General features: G+C 35.4%; 1 protein-coding gene across 1 annotated transcript in view; it reads right to left on the bottom strand.

Moving 5' to 3' along the window:
* Positions 1–19,947, bottom strand: part of RyR (Ryanodine receptor) — a 240,618-nt gene that overhangs the window by 45,297 nt on the left and 175,374 nt on the right. Inside the window, exons 81-88 of the mRNA XM_088272014.1 lie at positions 19,153–19,311; positions 17,674–17,895; positions 16,158–16,270; positions 10,994–11,087; positions 9,047–9,175; positions 8,274–8,393; positions 4,339–4,518; positions 2,193–2,313 (exon numbers count right to left, since the gene is read on the bottom strand). Of these exons, the coding sequence (XP_088128140.1) occupies positions 2,193–2,313; positions 4,339–4,518; positions 8,274–8,393; positions 9,047–9,175; positions 10,994–11,087; positions 16,158–16,270; positions 17,674–17,895; positions 19,153–19,311 (1,138 nt within the window). The remainder of the gene's footprint in view (positions 1–2,192; positions 2,314–4,338; positions 4,519–8,273; positions 8,394–9,046; positions 9,176–10,993; positions 11,088–16,157; positions 16,271–17,673; positions 17,896–19,152; positions 19,312–19,947) is intronic.

Here is a 19,947-nt window from a genome sequence, read left to right as displayed (position 1 = left end):
TACTTTTATCATGTATTTAGTTAAGAAACAATTTATTTTCCTTAACAAAAACGTTCAATGGGATTTATTGTGCCTTTTTGGTACTCTATAATACACTAGTGTCACATTATTCTTGAAATATATCGTAATATAAACAAATAAGATCGTAATATAAATAAATCAGAGCACGCATCGTGTGTCACTCTTACCCACTGGCGATGCGTAGCGTCTAGAGCGAGACAGATATAGGGCATGATTATGGCGCGGACTAATTACCGACCGCAAGAAAAATGAGGGATCTGTTCTTTTATTTATCCTTGTGATGTTACAAATTATTAGTCAGATATTTCAACAGATGTCATAAGGCCAAGGATCGACGTATTATTTTATCCAAAGTTCCACACCATGAAAAAATCCCACTAAGTTGAACTGAGGTTGGAAACTTGGAGCAATGTAAAAACACAAACGCTTATGTCAGCCGCGTATGGGGCATGTTTTGTTAAAACACATAAGGTTATGCAAGCCGCGTGGATCCCGTTAAAGAATCACCCTCAAAAAAGCTGCTCCCAGCAAAACAACACACAAATCGCCAATAGCACACTATATGAAAACGTACGACAAACTACAGCTCAGGACAGTCAAACAACTATACGCTAAAACAATCCTTACATACCCATTAAAGAATCACCCTCAAGAAAGCTGCTCCCAGCAAAACAACACACAAATCACCAATAGCATACTATATGAAAACATATGAAAAATCACAGCTCAGGACAGTCAAACAACTATACGCTCAAACAACCCATTAAAGAATTACTCTCGAGAAAGCTGTTCCCAGCAAAACAACACACAAATCACCAATAGCATACTTTATGAAAACATATGAAAAATCACAGCTCAGGACAGTCAAACAACTATACGCTCAAACAACCCATTAAAGAATTACTCTCGAGAAAGCTGTTCCCAGCAAAACAACACACAAATCACCAATAGCATACTATATGAAAACGTACGACAAACTACAGCTCAGGACAGTCAAACAACTACACGCTAAAACAATCCTTACATACCCATTAAAGAATCACCCTCAAGAAAGCTGCTCCCAGCAAAACAACACACAAATCACCAATAGCACACTATATGGAAACATTGAAAACATATGAAAAATTTACAGCTCAGGACAGTCAAACAACTATACGCTAAAACAATCTTTATATACCCATTTAAGAACAACTCTCAAGAAAGCCCTTTCTAGCAAAACAACACACAAATCACCAATCTTCTAACCCTTATTCGCATCCATGGTGCATAGGGCACTGCATCGTATTGATACAGTGTTATCTGATCGTTACTTATATGATGGCAAGGTGATCACTCCTGCGCTTCAGGGACCAGTCCGGGGTAATATTAAATAAGTATTAGAGTGAAAATCACTAATATTTATTTTCACACCCCTCCCTGGGAATCGAACCCGGATCCTCCAGCACGGTAGCTAAACATGCTAAACCATTACGCCACGGAGGCGGACAAATCACCAATAGCAGACTTTATGAAAACATATAAAAAATTACAGCTCAAAAAACTATATGCTTAAACAATCCTTACATACCCATTAAAGAATTACTATCAAGAAAGCTCGTACCAGCAAAACAACACACAAATCGCCAATGAAAACACTCACAGAACCACAAGATCAAAAACGGACAGAGTCCTTCAAAATTTTTAATACATTAATTGTTTCACGAGCATTGTGAAATTAAACAGATTAAAAATTCATTCATTTAAACCCTTATCTATACCCTAATAGTGCATAGGGAATGAAGGAAAGGTCTTCTTCCTTCTTGCCCTTATCCGAACCCCAATGGTGCATAGGGCACTGCATCATATAAACGCAGTGTTATCTTGATCTTACACATGAAGGAAAGGTGATCAGCCCTCCGCTTCAGGTACCAGTCCAGGGTAATATTGAATAAATGTTAGAGTGAAAAAAATCACTTATATTTGTTTGACCCCCCCTGGGAATCGAACCCGGGACCTCAAGAACGTTAGCCGAGCGTGCTGACCATTACACTACGGAGGAGGACTAAATAACTTTTTAGAAATGTGTGCTTTATTTTTTCATTCTTTCCCATTTAACCAGACTGAGCCGTAGCAATGTATGGTCGGAGACAGCTAGTTATTTGAATTAGAAAAAGTTGCTTTATTGAAAATACCTTCAGCCTTGGTGTTCCTTTCAAAAGCGTCCAAGTCCAGCACAGAGCAGGAGTTCATAAGGCCAGCAATGGAAGTGAAGAAGCCAACGTCCTTTTTCTCTTTAAGGTGATTCAGCATACCCTGAAATAATGTTAAATTTGTATTATTTGATGACCTGGTATTAACTTTGTGGAAAAACGTGATAATTTCAAAACACAAATAATATTTACAACATTTTGGTGTGTCCAAACACTTGTTCTCAAATCGGGATTACACACTTCACATACAAATAAAAGAGTTTCTGCTCAGCAAAAAAAAGCTTCTTCATCTCGCCAATAGATGTCTCTAGTGATTCATAATACAGAAGTCTGGGCATTTACGGGGCTTGCGAACGTCATACGCTGGTTAAAGTGATCACTTTACACACATGCCCAATTCTATCCATGATTGACAACCACACTACTCAAATTCTTTGAAGTTCTATATATAATATATGATCCAATGTAAAAACATTGTAATTGAATCACTAGAATTTTCGCTACAGACATCTATTGGTGATATGAAGAAGCTATTTTTATTGAGCAGAGACTTTCGATTGTATGTGAGGTCCGAATTCTGGATTATAATCACATACACGAGAAACGCCAGAAAATTTACGCCACAAAAATATTGTAAAAAATAACTCCTATAATTGGAGACAATCCAGATTTGTGAACAAGTATTTGGACACACTCAAAATGTTGTAAAGAAAAATATTAATAAATTGAATTAAAAAACAATGCGCTCCTTCAGACGAATGTGTGGAAAATCATTGTATGACAGAATTAAAAACGAAGATATAAGAAAGGAATGTAAGGCTGAACGAGGAATAATTGAAAAGATTAGGAAGAGTTCTTTGCGGTGGTATGGACATGTAGAGCGAATGGATAACGAGAGAAAATATATGTGGCGAATGTGTGAGGGAAAACAGAATGAGGACGACCGAAAAAGACTTGGCACGATCAGATCAATCAGAACCTAAAATCTGGCGGTGTCAAAAGTCTGCGTAATCAGAGGGCATGTATGACTAGATGTATGGATGTGAAGGAGGCGAGGAGCGTATGTCAGGACAGAAGAGTGTGACGTTCCATCCTCTCTGCCTATCCCTGCCTTGAAATGGCGTGATGGTAGTAGTAGTAGTAGTAGTAGTATAAATAAAAATTAAAAAGTTTCTGTGTTCAAAATCTCAAGTATTATAAATATTGACATCCTAACATCGTCTATGTTGAGATGTCGAAATGTGTCTAGTAATAATTATTAGACATTCGACCATTCACCCCATGGATGATACATCAATATAGATATCGCTCACTCCTTTCAAGAACGTTATAAATCAAAAAACTTAATTTTTCTGGAGAACGTTTTTAGAGTTTAAAAATATAACACAATTTTTGAAAAATAAATATCAAGCTACTTATTGAACTTTTTACTGTGCAACAGAACTTTTTAGGTAAAACCTGAAGGTTTTTTCTCCATTTGAAAAATATTTAGTATGTTTAAAAAAATAATTAAACAATACCTTTTATTCAAAATGCAAAAACAACATTTTCAGCCCTGTAGCGGGTAAATATAAGGTTAAAAATACGCCGTGTACTAAGCTTTGAGAATAGGTGTTTGCGGAGAATCTTAGGCGTGCGGTGGTTTGACTTTGTGAGGAATGAAGAGATAAGGCGTAGGACGCAGCAAATCTTGGTCACAACTGTCGTCAAGAAAAGGCGATTCAGTTGGCTTGGCCATGTACTCCGCATGCCTCCTGAGAGCCTTAATCAAGCTTGCCTCTTTTACAAGGCATCAGGTTCGCGCCGCCCAGGACGACCACTGCTGACAATTCGTCGGCAGTTCTCGTCAGAACTTCGGGACGCGGATCTGACTCGGGAGGATGCAAGGGAGCTGGCAGCCGACAGAAAAGCCTGGAGACAGTTTGTGGACTCCATATGCTCCACCTAGGGAGCGGATATGGTTATATTTAGAAATATGCCCCTTTTGTTGGGATATAGTACATTTTCTGGGCAATCCGAAAACATGCTCATCTGAAAATTGACGATTTTTGATTTATGACGTTCTTGAAAGGAGTGAGCGATATGTGGTAGTAATAGTAATAGTAAAATTAAAAAAACAAATACTGACCATCTGTATGTCGATATTGCCTCCCCTCAGCACGCTGATGCCCAGCTCCAAGGTCATCATGACCATCTCGCTGGGAATGCCCTTGGAGGCGGATATGTGCAGCAGGACCATCTCGGCGACTCCTCGGTTGGCCAGCCTGGCCTGGTGGAACAGCAGCTTCTGCTTTTCCATCTCTTGCTCCTGCGTCATCAGACAGTGTTGGCATTAAACATCAATATATTATGGATAGAAGGACGCTTAAAGCTGGTAGAAAGCGGACATTGTGGGTTTGCAATGTTCCAGATTGGGCTAGGATAATAGTTGCTCAACTCTTGGGACCTGACAAGGCATTCCAATTTGCAGAGGATAAAATGAATGATGTCTTATTGTTGTAATTTTCAGCTGATCAAGAAATTAGATAATGTATAAATCAGCATATCGACAGCCCCTACGTAAAGTACTGTAGGCGTCTAGCTACACCGCCAAATTGGCACCGCTGAAAAATACAAACATGTTAAATTCGTTACGGAGATTCCCGAACGAAATCAACGATCGCGGCCAACCGAGGAGAAGAGGACGAGGTCACCTACACCGTTTGTCCAGAGCGGACGTGTTTATCTAGCTTCACATTTTTACTTCCTTAGTTCATAAATTCATTAGATTAAGTATTTTTAATAATCATCAAAATTGTAGTGTACGCGCTTGGAGAAAATAAACGATCTGTAAGTAAGAATAACATTCTTTAAATATCCTTTTCTGGCTTCCCTTTCTAATAACCAACACGTGATTCTTTCACGTGGCATCAGACAATAGCAACACGCTATAAATGGCCCCCCCAACGTAGCAATCCGCTACACACACATCAGGCGGCTATATTGGTGACCCAGACGTTCTTAGGTCGCTATAGTACTCTATCTGCAAATCTGTTACTTTACAGGAGAGAGCTTAGAAGATTTTTTAACGTATTTTTTTTATTAATTAAAGGTTTTATATGAAATTCTAAACCAGTATTATACATTAAAAAATACGATAAAATATTGTATTAAATCTTAAATTATAGAAGTCTGGGAATTTACGGGCTGACGACCGTCATAGGCTGGTTTAAGTGATCACTTCACCAATTCTACCCATTATTGACAACCATACTACTCAAATTCTTGGAAGTTCTATATATATAAACCAATTCAGAAACATTGTTCTTGAATCACTAGAACTTCACTAGAGACATCTATTGGTGAGATGAAAAAGCTTTTTTATTGAGCAGAAACTCAAATTCTTGGAAGTTTTATACATATATATGAACCAATTCAAAAACATTGTTCTTGAATCACTAGAACTTCACTAGAGACATCTATTGGTGAGATGAAAAAGCTTTTTTACTGAGCAGAAACTCTTATATTAGTATGACTTCCATATTCTTCTTCATCTTTGATGAAATGTCAAAAAATAATATGAGAAATAACGAAGATAATCCAGATTTGTGAACAAGTATTTGGACACACTCAAAATGTTGTCAATTATTTAAAATACATTTATGAAATTTAATTTATTTGAGGGGTCATTATTTAAGGGGTCCGTATTGGAGGTGTTGATATTTGTGGGGTTACTATTTGAGGGCCACTATTTGAGGGGTCACAATTAAGAGATCACCATTTAAGGGGACCGTATTCGAGGTGTTGATATTTGCGGGGTTACTATTTGAGGACCACTATTTGAGGGGCCACAATTGAGAGATCACCATTTGACAATATATTGATTTTAAATAAACTTATAAAATTATAAATAAATTACTAGATACATTTTTATTACCATTAATTTGTTCATGGTCCTCTTTGAATGCATTAACAGAAAAAATATCATATTTAAAAATTATCAATTCATTTTTAAAATTGTGATGAAAGAAAATGGAGAAATAATGCCATCTGTTGTTAACCGGATCCACGCAGCTCGCATAACCGTATGTGTTTTCACAAAACATTCCCCGTACGCGGCTGACATAACCGTTTGTGTTTTTACTTTACTCCAAGTTTCGAACCTCAGTTCAACTTGGAGGGATTTTTTCATGGTGTGGAACTTTGGATAAAATAATACGTCAATCCTTGGCCTTATGACATCTGTTGAAATATCTGACTAATAATTTGTAACATCGCAAGGATAAATAAAAGAACAGATCCCTCATTTTTCTTGCGGTCGGTAATTAGTCTGCGCCATAATCATGCCCTATATCTGTCTCACTCTCGACGCTACGCATCGCCAGTGGGTAAGAGTGACACACGATGCGTGCTTTGATTTATTTATGTTACGATCTTATTTGTTTACATTACGATATATTTCAAGAATAATGTGACACGAGTGTATTATAGAGTACCAAAAAGGCACAATGAATCCCATTGAACGTTTTTGCTTATTAAAATAAATCGTTTTTAACTAAATACATGATAAAAGTAATCATTTAAAAAACGGCAAAATACCGCCGCGCACGGGAGTCTCTCAGCAACAAAGTGAACGCGGTTAAAAGGTTAAGGAAGTGTATTAGAAAGTGTACACATCAAGATTTCAGGTGTATGTTATGTGGTTAAGTCGTAAAAAAAGCGCGCGTCATTGCTTAGTTTTAAAACTAGTCTTGGGTCAAAAATAATAATTTTGGATATTTTACATAATACGGTTTTCTTAAAATTTCTCAAAAAAAATTGTCTGCTTCCGTAGTATAATGGTCAGCATGTCTGGCTACCGTGCAGAAAGTCTCAAATTTGAATTCCAGGGGGGTCAACTTAATTAATTTGTTTTATTTTAAGTATGTATACCACCTCCGTAGTGTAACGGTCAGCACACTGGGCTACCGTACTGGCGGTCCCGGGTTCGATTCCCATGGGGGGGTCAAATAAATGTCAAAGTGATTTTTTCACTCTAATATTTATTCAATATTCCCTGGACTGGTACCTGAAGCGGAGGGCTGATCACCTTTCTTTCATGTGTTAACGATCAAGATAACACTGCGTTTATATGATGCAGTGCCCTATGCACCATTGGGTGCGGATAAGGGCTTGAAGAAGATGTATAAAAAAAATTATTTTGTACCTATTTTTTATTTTTTCTTTATTTAGATTAAAATTAAAAAAAGGGAAATATTAATGTTTTTATTATTTACAAAAATACTTTAATTTCATACTGTTTCTGTGAGCCTAAGCGGCTTGTGATTAAAATAGGTATCAAATTGTGGTAGGGTGGGTTCGAACCGCGAAACTCTGACACGAGAGTCCATGACACTAACCACGGGACCACAGCCCGACACAATATTTTACATAATGTGTGGGTAATATGAACCTTGAAGGCTTCAACTCAAAGGAAATCAGGATAAAATTAATTATCGCTACTCACGGGAAAAGAAAATGGAGGAGAATGGTAGAAACAATTAACTAAAAAGAGAACACAAAGAAAGCAGCAATGGGCACAGCTACAAAATTGTTCAAAAGTGAGTTAATAAATTTTGTGAACCGATGTCATTATATTTTGTATATGAAAAGCATTGTTGACTTTGTGGTTTGGTAATATGACACTCCGTGGTCCACCTCCGTAGTGTAGTGGTCAGCGCGTTTGGCTACCATGCTGAAGATCCTGGGTTCGATTCCCAGGGGGTCAAAATTAATATGGGTGATATTCACTCTCATATTTATTTGATATTACCCTGGACTGGTACAAGAAGCGCAGGGCTGATCACCTTGCCTTCATGCAATTAATGATCAAGATAACATTGAGTCGCAACGATACAGTGCCCTATGCACCACGGGGTGAGGATAAGGGTTAAAAGAAGAATAAGAAAAGAATATGACACTCTCCTTATCCTTCAAAGTGGTATTACACAAAGTGAACGATGAATGATAAGGAGACTGTTCAATGCCATTATTTCTATCTTTGTCCAAAATATAATATACATATAATGGCAAGTTAAAACTTACGTGTATACTGGCACCCCCCTCCTCCTCTCCTTCACCCCCTCCCTCGCCGTCGCCTTCTTCTTCTTCTTCTCCGCAGGACTTGGCCACGATGAAGGCGTACGACATGTAGAGCGGGTCTTCCTATTGATGAAAAATATCGAAATTTGTAATTAGTGGTTTCAGATTTGAATTGTTTCAAATATGCCTCAGTATTTTAAGATTCTTGCAAATAGAGCTTCAATTTTGGAACTCTTGCAAATCCAGCTTCAGTTTTTGAGACTCTTGCAAATACGGCTTCAGTTTTTGAGACGTTTGCAAATACGGCTTCGGCTTTTGTGACTCTTATAAATACAGTTTAATAATTACACTATAGGGTTATCCAATAAGAAGTTTCATTTTGATATTTGAAAAAAACTGATATATTTTTAAGATAAATCAATGAATATTTATTGCATTGTTAAGAGAAAAGTATGCGATCAACGATGGAAAACGATATCAGCCAAATGGCTGCCACGGCTACGGTTGCAGCACCATATCCTTTTCATGAAATTTTCTATGACCAATTCGCACATTCGTGGCTGTATGTCCTCGATAACTTCACGAATTCCGTCTTGAAGGTCTTCAATCGATTGTAGAGCATTGGCATAGACCTTATCTTTCACGTGGCCCCGAGGAAAAAAGTCTCAAGGTTTTAATCACAAGATCTCGGGGGCCAACTGTGATCACCTCTCGAGAAATAACACGGCCATATATTTTCAAAGACACCAAATAATCAGAAAAGAACTAAACCGGACCTGCAATGCTCCAGAGCGTTCAGTCATGGCGCCTCGGCAGAAAGTGGTGACCAGCTGTGTGAGGGGATCAGGTTTGCCTTCCTCCTCTTGCGCCTCTGCTTTCTTAAGCTCTGCATCTTCAAAAGATTGCTGAAATGAAAAAAAAAACACTTAAATTCACACTGATCTTTGGTATAATACAGACTTTATTGGATTATAATGATGTCAACTCACAGGATGTCCCTAATTTTGTATGGGTATTAATTTTGTGGGGTCCAATTAAGCTTAAGTACTCTCTTACGGTAGAGAAAGTCCAAACGAAGTTTCTGAGGTATCTCTACATGAGAGAGTACGGCTATTATCCTTGGCTCTACCCGACCCAGTTTCTCCAGGGTATGCTCGGCTACAATAGTTTACAGACTAGAAGGAATGTGTATTTGATTACGCATTTTTATTCATTGTTCACGGTATGGTGGATAATCCTGAAATTATCCGGAGCATTGGTCTGTATGTTCCCGCTAGTTAGCTAAGACAGCGTCGTCATAGATTGTTTCCCATTCCTATATACAGGACCAACCTGCCGATGGTTATGCCTGTAAGAAGAGCTACCGCTATGTTCAACAGTATCACTTTGGATATTGATCTGTTCTGAATATGTCTGAAGGAGTTTTCCCAAAAAAGATTATTCTACATCTTTAATAAAAGTCTTACTTTTTAATGTATACGCCTTATATATTTTATATATAAGGCGTATACATTAAAAATATATTTTTTACAAAGAATATTAAAAATTAAAAATATTTTTTTTTGTAAAGTATGTATAAATTTTTTAATAAAAAAAACAAATTTGAAATAATTTTATTTTTTTGAAAAAGAAAGATTGATATTATTATAATATTATTAATACTTAATGCATTTACTTTGTGGTTAGTCTCCAATCTCCAATTGAAGGAGTTATTTATCTTTTTTTTTTTTTGACATCTCAACATATCGCTCACTCCTTTCAAGAACGTCATAAATCAAAAATCGTCAATTTTCAGTCGTACGTGTTTTCGGAATGCCCAGAAAATGTACTATATCCCAGCAAAAGCGGCATATTTTTAACTTAATATTTACCCGCTACAGGGCAGAAAGTGTTGTTTTTGCATTTTGAAGAAAAGGTATTGTTTAAGTATTTTTTGAAATATACTAAATATTTTTCAAATGTTGAAAAAACCTTCAGGTTTTACCTAAAAAGATCTGTTGCACAGTAAAAAGTTCAATAAGTGGCTTGATATTAATTTTTAATACATTGTAATATATTGCTAAACTTTAAAAACGTTCTACTGATTTTTTTTTTTTGATTTTTGACGTTCTTGAAAGGAGTGAGCGATATGGTAGTTGAAGAAGAATATGGAAGTCTGGGCATTTCTTTTCATCTCACCAATAGATGTCTCTAGTGAAATTCTATGTAGTAATTCAAGAAAAATTATTTAAAATTGGATCATATATATATATATATATATATATATATATATATATAGAGCTTCCATGAATTTGAGTAGTGTGGTTGTCAATCATGGGTGGAATTGGTGAATGTTACACGTGTGTAAAGTGATCACTTAAACCAGGCTTCGACGGTCGTAAGCCCCGTAAATGCCCAGACTTCCATATTCTTCTTCATCTTTGATGAGATGTCAAAAAATTGAACATCATCGCAATTATGTATTTAAGAATGTTGTATATATGCAGTATTGTAACCATTAACAACTGATAAAGGGCTGCCATCTGTTGACAGATTTCGGTGTTGGACAGATTAAAAAGAAACTAACCATCACGCCGCTTCCCCGCAGGGGTAGGCAGAGAGAATAGAACGCCACACCACTCTGTCTTTGCAAACATTCTTCGCCTCTTCCACATTAAAAAGATTAAAAAGATGTATTTTTAAATAAATACCTATTTTTAAATAAATATAGTCAAACGTCTTACAGTGAGATCTTCGATCATGATTTCCTGGCCGACATTTTCCTCCTGCAGCCAGAGCTCGTAGTATGTGCGGGTGAAGATGTTGCAAGCTCGGTGTCTGAAATGGATGACATTAAATTAGAAGAGGATAGAAGATCGTTCGATCGTGCCATCAATTTCGCAACGGCGAAGGCACACTTGCCAAGTGCTGGTTGGATGGATGTCTCTGCCAATGGCTGACATGAGCCGTATATCAGGTGATTTGTTCGATTTAAAATAAACTAACTAACTAACTAACTAACTAACCATCACGCCGCTTCCCCGCAGGGGTAGGCGGAGAGAATAGAGCGCCACACCACTCTGTCCTTGCAAACATTCTTCGCCTCTTCCACGTTCATGCATCTCCTCATACATACCTGCCGATTGTTACGACTCCTAACCTGACCACTTTCAAGTATTTGGCATACCTGATCGTGCCATGTTTTTCTCGGTCTTCCTCTGCTTCTTTTCCCACTAACATTCGCCTCATAAATTTGTTTTACCGTTCTTTCGTCACTCATTCGCTCCACATGTCCAAACCATCTCAACACACCTTTCTTTATTTTATCGATTTAAAATAATGTATTGAAATACACATACAATTAATCACGTCAATATAATTAGACAAAATATTGTGTAAGGCATTGTTTAAATTGTGATCATAAATTTGCCAACATAATAAGACAAAATATAAGGTATTGTTTAAATTGTAGTCATAAATTGGCCAGTATAATAAGAGAAAAATTATGAAGTGTTTAAATTGTGATCAAATTGGCCAATATAATTAGACAAAATATAATTTATTGTTTAAATAGTAGTCATAAATTGGCCAATATTGTTTAAATTGTAGTCATAAATTGGATAAACATTATGAAGTTTTTAAATTGTGATCATAAATTGGCCAATATAATTAGACAAAATATAATTTATTGTTTAAATAGTAGTCATAAATTGGACAAATATTATGAAGTTTTTAAATTGTGATCATAAATTGGCCAATATAATTAGACAAAATATAATTTATTGTTTAAATAGTAGTCATAAATTAGACAAAGATTATGAAGTTTTTAAATTGTGATCATAAATTGGCCAATATAATTAGACAAAATATAATATATTGTTAAAATTGTAGTCATAAATTGGACAAATATTATGAAGTTTTTAAATTGTGATCATAAATTGGCCAATATAATTAGACAAAATATAATTTATTGTTTAAATAGTAGTCATAAATTGGACAAATATTATGAAGTTTTTAAATTGTGATCATAAATTGGCCAATATAATTAGACAAAATATAATATATTGTTTAAATAGTAGTCATAAATTGGACAAATATTATGAAGTTTTTAAATTGTGATCATAAATTGGCCAATATAATTAGACAAAATATAATTTATTGTTTAAATAGTAGTCATAAATTGGACAAATATTTTGAAGTTTTTAAATTGTGATCATAAATTGGCCAATATAATAAGACAAAATATAATTTATTGTTTAAATAGAAGTCATAAATTGGACAAATATTATGAAGTTTTCAAATTGTGATCATAAATTGGCCAATATAATTAGACAAAATATAATATATTGTTAAAATTGTAGTCATCAATTGGCCAATATAATAAGACCAAAATTACGAAGTGTTTAAATTGTGATACAAATTGCACAATAAGATTAGACAGAATACAAAGTATTGTTTAAATTGTGATCATAAATTGGCCAACATATCGCTCACTCCTTTCAAGGACGTCATAAATCAAAAATTGTCAATTTTCAGTAGTACATGCTTTCGGAATGCCCTGAAAATGTACTATATCCCAGCAAACGCGGCATATTTTTAACTTAATATTTACCCGCTACAGGGCAGAAAGTGTTGTTTTTGCATTTTGAAGAAAAGGTATTGTTTAATTATTTTTTTAAATACACTAAATATTTTTCAAATGGAGAAAAAACCTTCAGGTTTTACCTAAAAAGATCTGTTGCACAGTAAAAAGTTCAATAAGTGGCTTGATATTTATTTTTAATACATTGTATTACATTTTTGAACTTTAAATACGTTCTCCTGAAAAATCAAGTATTTTGATTTATGACGTTCTTGAAAGGAGTGAGCGATATAAGGCATTGTTTAATTTGTGATTTGTGATTGGTCAATGTAATCAGACAATATGTCATAAAGTATTGTTCAAATTTTGAGATATTGTCTGAAGTTAAGACAAAAAGTCTAAGTGAAGCTAGTTTAATCAGCATTCGGATGCGGTTTTTATAAATTGACCAACAGAATATAAATTATTAATATTTTATATAATTTCATTGGTCAACATACAAATATTCCATTCGAAACACAATTGTGATCAAAGATGCTTTAAAAGGACCATACAATATAAAACTGTTCTGTATACTCTTCGACTTAGTTGGCACAGAGAAGTAGCTCTAATCGTGGCTTAGTGGTCCTTTTCGGGGCTACTATGATATGACAATATATCAATTTGTCTAATTTTATAAGTCAATCTACAAAAGCTAAGTGTCCCTTAAAAGGGTCATTTATTTACATATTGAAGGTCAACAATGAGGATGTATTAGAGGCCATAGGAAAAAGAAGGTAGCGGGCACTATCCTTTGCTCCATCTATGAGAAATTTGGCACAAATTTTAGTACAAACAAGATTGAGAATCTGTAATTCACATAAATCTTCATAATTATTGGCTTAGTTTAAACAAGCCCTTAAATGTCCCTTAAAAGGGACATTCGTTTACATAAAAGGTTTATAATAGGGCAATATTAGAGGCCATGGGAGATGGAAGAGATTAGACAGTATACTTAGCGTCATCAAGACAAATTTTGACAAAAAAATTAGTACAAAACAGTTGGAAATCTGTAATTTACATCAATTTGCATACTCACTGGCTTAGTTTATACAATGGAGTGGCCCTGAGACACGCCACAGCGGCCCTTTTTCGGGCCGCGCAGACCAGCCGGCCCCATAAGGACACCTTCTTTACAGGACGGGTCGCCTGCTATACACATGCAATGTTAGAACACACACGCTAACATGTTATTACACATACAAACTATCAGTGCCACAAGTATGTACAACATTTAGAGTGTGTCCAAATACTTGTTCACAAAATCTGGATTATCTCCAATTACAGGAGTTATTTTCATATTATTTTTGACATCTCATCAAAGATGAAGAAGAATATGGAAGTCTGGGCATTTACGGGGCTGACGACCGTCATAGGCTGGTTTAAGTGATCACTTTACACACGTGTAACATTCACCAATTCTACCCATTATTGACAACCACACTACTCAAATTCTTGGAAGTTCTACATATATATATATATGAACCAATTTTGAAACGTTGTTCTTGAATCACTAGAACTTCACTAGAGACATCTATTGATGAGATGAAAACAAGCTTTTTTTATTGAGCAGAAACTCTTTTATTAGTATGTGAGGTCCAAATCCTGGATTATAATCACATACATCGCCCACTCCTTTCAAGAACGTCATAAATCAAAAAACTTGATTTTTCAGGAGACCGTTTTTAAAGTTTAAAAATATAATACAATGTTTTAAAAAATAAATATCTAGCCACTTATTGAACTTTTTACTGTGCAACAGATCTTTTTAGGTAAAACCTGAAGATTTTTTCTCCATTTGAAAAATATTTAGTTTTTTTTTAAAAAATAATTAAACAATACCTTTTCTTCAAAATGCAAAAACAACACTTTCTGCCATATAGCGGGTAAATATTAAGTTAAAAATATGCCTCTTTTTCTGGGATATAGTACATTTTCTGGGCATTCCGAAAATATGCTCAACTGAAAATTGACGATTTTTGATTTATGACGTTCTTGAAAGGAGTGAGCGACATGGGAAACGCCAGAAAATATCTTTTTCATTTTTATTATTCGGTTCTAAGTTCTATATATATATGAACCGATTTTGAAACATTATTCTTGAATCACTAGAACTTCACTAGAGACATCTATTGGTGAGATGAAAAAGTATTTGGACACACTCAAAATGTTTAAGCATAATACACGATAAAGCAAACACATTTTTTAAAAGGAATAACCCGCAAAGCTTATACATTTAGAGGCTTGTCTGCAGGTAGGACAGTAAGGATAGGGAAGGTAAATGTGAAGAACACATCACAAACACCCAGACCAATTGAAAATAAGCCATGAATTTATTTTGTAATTGGCGGGAATCGAACCCGCAAGCCAGCTTTACAGTCGAGCGTCTACCCAACTACGCCTGTCATGAGGGATGATTTCTTATTTCGAGAAATAAAAATACTTTGTGTTCTGATCCACTCACATTTTTATTAACCAACTAGTTTCGGCAACAACCTGTTGCCCTCTTCAGGGTTTAATTTATTACTAAACCCTGAAGAGGGCAACAGGTTGTTGCCGAAACTAGTTGGTTAGTAAAAATGTGAGTGGATCAGAACACAAAGTATTTTTATTTCTCGAAATAATATATCAATATGATCCACAAAGTTAATGCTTTCAATATTTAAAACAGGGATGATTTCTACTAAATGGTGAATAGGGCACTGGTTGATAAATTCATGGAGGATTCATCTGCTCTACGCATCAGTCCAGGGTGTTATTAGTATGCAAAATCCTGTTAACATGAGAATCTCACAAGTACAATCAGAAAACAATGTTATAATGCAAATAAAATTAACGAAAACAAAGAAAAATTAAGACACAACAAAGAAAAATATACCGTAGAACAGGGTTACTTGAACTTTAATGTGTTACTTGAGCCCAGTACAAAAAAAATAATATTTAGATCTGTATTTGGTCTACAATAATGAACATATCGACATGATTCATTGTTTCCCTGACAGGTGACACTTATTGTCACAATACGCTCATTATTGTAGACCAAATACAGATTTAAATCTCTTTTTTGTACTGGGCTCATATAACACATTTAAGTTCAAGTAGCCCCGTTCTACGGTACACAAAACAAAGAAAAAAATAGACAAAACAAAGAAAAATATAGACAAAACAAAGAAAAATATAGACAAAACAAAGAAAAATATAGACACAACAAAGAAAAATATAGACAAAACAAAGAAAAATATAGACACAACAAAGAAAAATAAAGACGAAGCAAAAATATAATAAACCTGGTGAGGGCATGGAGAGACAGTTGTCTGAAGCAAGCTATTACGGCACGCTTTCGCTGAATGGAGACCACGCTACGGTACACATTCTTGCTTTGCTGCTGCGGGTGGTCAATCTGATGTGCAAGGACAGCAAAACATGATAAGTACGTCAAAATAAAATAAAAATTAAAAATAAATTAAAATTTGTACAAATAATAATTAAGTACTAATTTCTCAGCAGTCGAATTAATGCAGCAGCAGCAGATAAACGTAGCTTATATTTTAAAATAAGCGCATAATAGGTATGCGCATGTGAGGAGAATGGAACCATCCAGACTCCCCCACATCGCACTGTACGGCCAACCCCTTGGTAGACGACTCCCGGGCAGATCGCCAAAGGGATGGGTCGATAGCTGGGAATCGACATCGCAGGAGGCTAATCCCTCTTAAAAACAGGCCACATGGCCTATAACAAGATGAAGAAGAAGAGGATATTTTAAAAGATTGCAAAAATGGAGTTTTGGCACGAAAAAGCATTATTGAAGGTAAAAATCACGAAAAATTGATTTCAAAATCTATATACTATAAATTTTATCCAATAAAAATGATAAATATTTGTGTTTTTATTATTTACACAAATATTTAAATTTCATACTATTTCTGTGAGCCTAAGCGGCTCATTATTAGAAATAGGTATCAAATTGTGGTAGAGTGGGTTTGAACCAAGAAACTCTGACTCAAGAGTCTGCGGCACTAACCACGGGACCACAACCCGACACCATCAAATGCTCATTGATAATCGGGAGTGAAATTTTCCTTGTGAAGCACATGTCGCTCACTCCTTTCAAGAACGTCATAAATAAAAAAACGTTAAAATTCAGTTGTGCGTGTTTTCGAAATGCCCAGAAAATGTACTATATCCCGGAGGCATATTTTAAACTTAATATTTACCTGCTGCAGGGCAAAAAGTGTTGTTTTTGCATTTTGAAAAACGGTGTTGTTTAATTATTTTTTTAAATATACTAAATATTTTTCAAATGGAGAAAAAACCTTCAGGTTTTACCTAAAAAGATCTGTTGCACAGTAAAATTTTTAATAAGTGGCTTGATATTTATTTTTAATACATTATTATATTTTTAAACTTTAAAAACGTTCTCCTGAAAAATCAGGTTTTATGATTCATGACATTGTTGAAAAGAGTGAGCGATATGTTTGTTGCCGTTACGGTCAACAGATGTCACTGCCATTAAGCCTTGTAACAGTTCAAAGTGAATATAAACGAGAGAGAAGATCTGTTGTGTAGTAAAAAGTTCAATAAGTGGATTGGTATTTATTTTTAATGCATTGTATTATATTTTTAAACTTTAAAAACGTTCTCCTGAAAAATCAGGTTTTATGATTTATGACGTTCTTGAAAGGAGTGAGCGATATGAGGGCTGGACATATGGCAGGCAGTATTGGACTACCAGCGAGTTGATCTTCTATCTTCATATATAATTTTTCATGTTATAAGTATGTTTCTGCTGATAATACTAACCATATGTAGACCGTAAAGAACTTTGCTCATGGCCACAATCCTTTCCACAGTTTCATCAATCTGCTTGGCCTTATCCTGGTCTTGACCGATGACGACTTCCTTCTTGCTTCCCAACTTGCTGTAAAGATAGTGCTGCCAGGACATCTCATCCGCTGGGTCGATCTTGTCAGGCAAGGTCAGCTGTGTGCGGGCAAAGTCCACCACATCCTGCTCCGACACTTTCTGCAAAAAGCAAACAAGAGTTAGGTTCGCAACATTCCGAATGTGTCCAAATACACAAAATAAATTTGAACACACTCAAAATGTTGAAGATAAGTAAAAAAGCAAGCCACACACAGTGTGTAAATTTGATCCCAATGAAGCCGTGATGGGCTCCTGGCGATAATAAAACCCATTTACAACATTTTGAGTGTGTCCAAATGACACACTCAAATGTTGTAAATAAATTATCTGGTCAAATTATAAGCTTAAATAATAAAAATGAAAATGATATTTTCTGGCGTTTCTCATGTGTGTGATTATAATCCAGGATTCGGACCTCACATACAAATAAAAGAGTTTCTGCTCAGTAAAAAAAGCTTCTTTTCATCTCACCCATAGATGTCTCTAATGAAGTTCTAGTGATTCAAGAACAATGTTTCCCAATTAGTTCATATATATAGAACTTCCAAGAATTTGAATAGTGTGGTTTTCAATAGTGGGTAGAATTGGTGAATGTTGAACGTATGTAAACATTCACCAATTCTACCCAATAATAGGCTAGTTTAAGTGATCACTTACACTAGCCTATGACGGTCGTCAGCCCCGTGAATGCCCAAACTTCCATATTCGTCTTCATCTTTGATGAGATGTCAAAATATAAAGTGATTCAAGAACAATGTTTCAAAATTGGTTCATATATATAGAACTTCCAAGAATTTGAGTGTTGTGGTTGTCAATGATGGGTAGAATTGGTGAATGTTACACGTGTGTAAAGTGATTACTTAAACCAGCCTATGACGGTCGTCAGCCCCGTAAATATCCAGACTTTCATATCCTTCTTCATCTTTGATGAGATGTCAAAAAATAATACTTTAAAATCAACATTAAACACCAATTTTTAAAGAATCATACTGATTTTATAGATATCTCAACATAGATGAAGAAGTCCACTGAAACGGGAATATGTAAATCTGTGTCTTTATAGAAGTTGGCTGGTTTGAATGATCACATGTAACATCCACTATTTTAACCATTCTCGCTCTCGGGATGTCGACTTCCAGCTGTCTTTCCATCTTTTCGGAGGTCTGCCTGGGGGTCTGCGTCCTTCAGGGTTGCCTTGGAGGGCGATACATGGAAGTCTGTCTTCTGACATTCTGTTTACATGATCATTCCAGTATCGCCTTCGTTGTCGTCCCCACCTCACGATATCCTCCGTCTTACACATGCTTATGGATATTAATTAACGTATAAAATTATTGTCGTCATTTTCAGGAATACCTTGAGGTATCTGTCCTTGCAGTGTTGCACCAGTTCTTGCTCTCTGCCAGCAAAGAGATTGAGTCCTACGGGAAGAAGTCTCTTGAGACACGCCACCATGAGAGAAGCCTGGACCTCCTTGTCCTTGTCGCGCTTTTTGTCACGGTGCTTCTTCTTTTTCTACAGTAAAAAAATAGACATTTAATAATAATAATAATAATAATAATAAACCCTTATCCGCAACCCAATGGTGCATAGGGCACTGCTTCATATGAACACAGTGTTATCTTGATCGTTTACACACGAAGGAAAGGTGATCAGCCCTCCGCTTCAGGTACCAGTCCAGGGTAATATTGAATAAATATTACAGTGAAAAAATCACTTATATTTATTTGACCCCCCTGGGAATCGAACCCGGGACCTCCAGAACGGTAGCCGAGCGTGCTGTCCATTACACTACAGAGGCGGACAAGACATTTATCAATTGTTATTAATAAACTATTCAATTCATTCCACAAAGACTATATGTTAGACAATAAAAACCTAAGTTTGTTTCAGTTTAAAATTTTGCTTAAATTATTTATTAAAAAAAAAAACAGATCTATGTACCTTCTTCTTTTAAACGTATAACTCATATCACTCACTCCTTTCAACAACGTTATATATAATAATCGTCAATTTTAAGTTATGCATGTTTTCGGAATGCCCAGAAAATGTACTGTATCTCAGCAAAAGCGGCATAATTTTCACTTACAATGACTAAAGAAATCACTTGTTTTATACCACTTGAGTTTTATTATAGACTACATGTTTCAT

This window comes from Brachycentrus maculatus, unplaced genomic scaffold (assembly GCF_059751285.1).
Source record: "Brachycentrus maculatus isolate JH-2025_06_01 unplaced genomic scaffold, ASM5975128v1 h1tg000475l, whole genome shotgun sequence".
NCBI lineage: Eukaryota > Metazoa > Arthropoda > Insecta > Trichoptera > Brachycentridae > Brachycentrus > Brachycentrus maculatus.
This window is presented reverse-complemented; position numbering and strand designations above follow the sequence as displayed.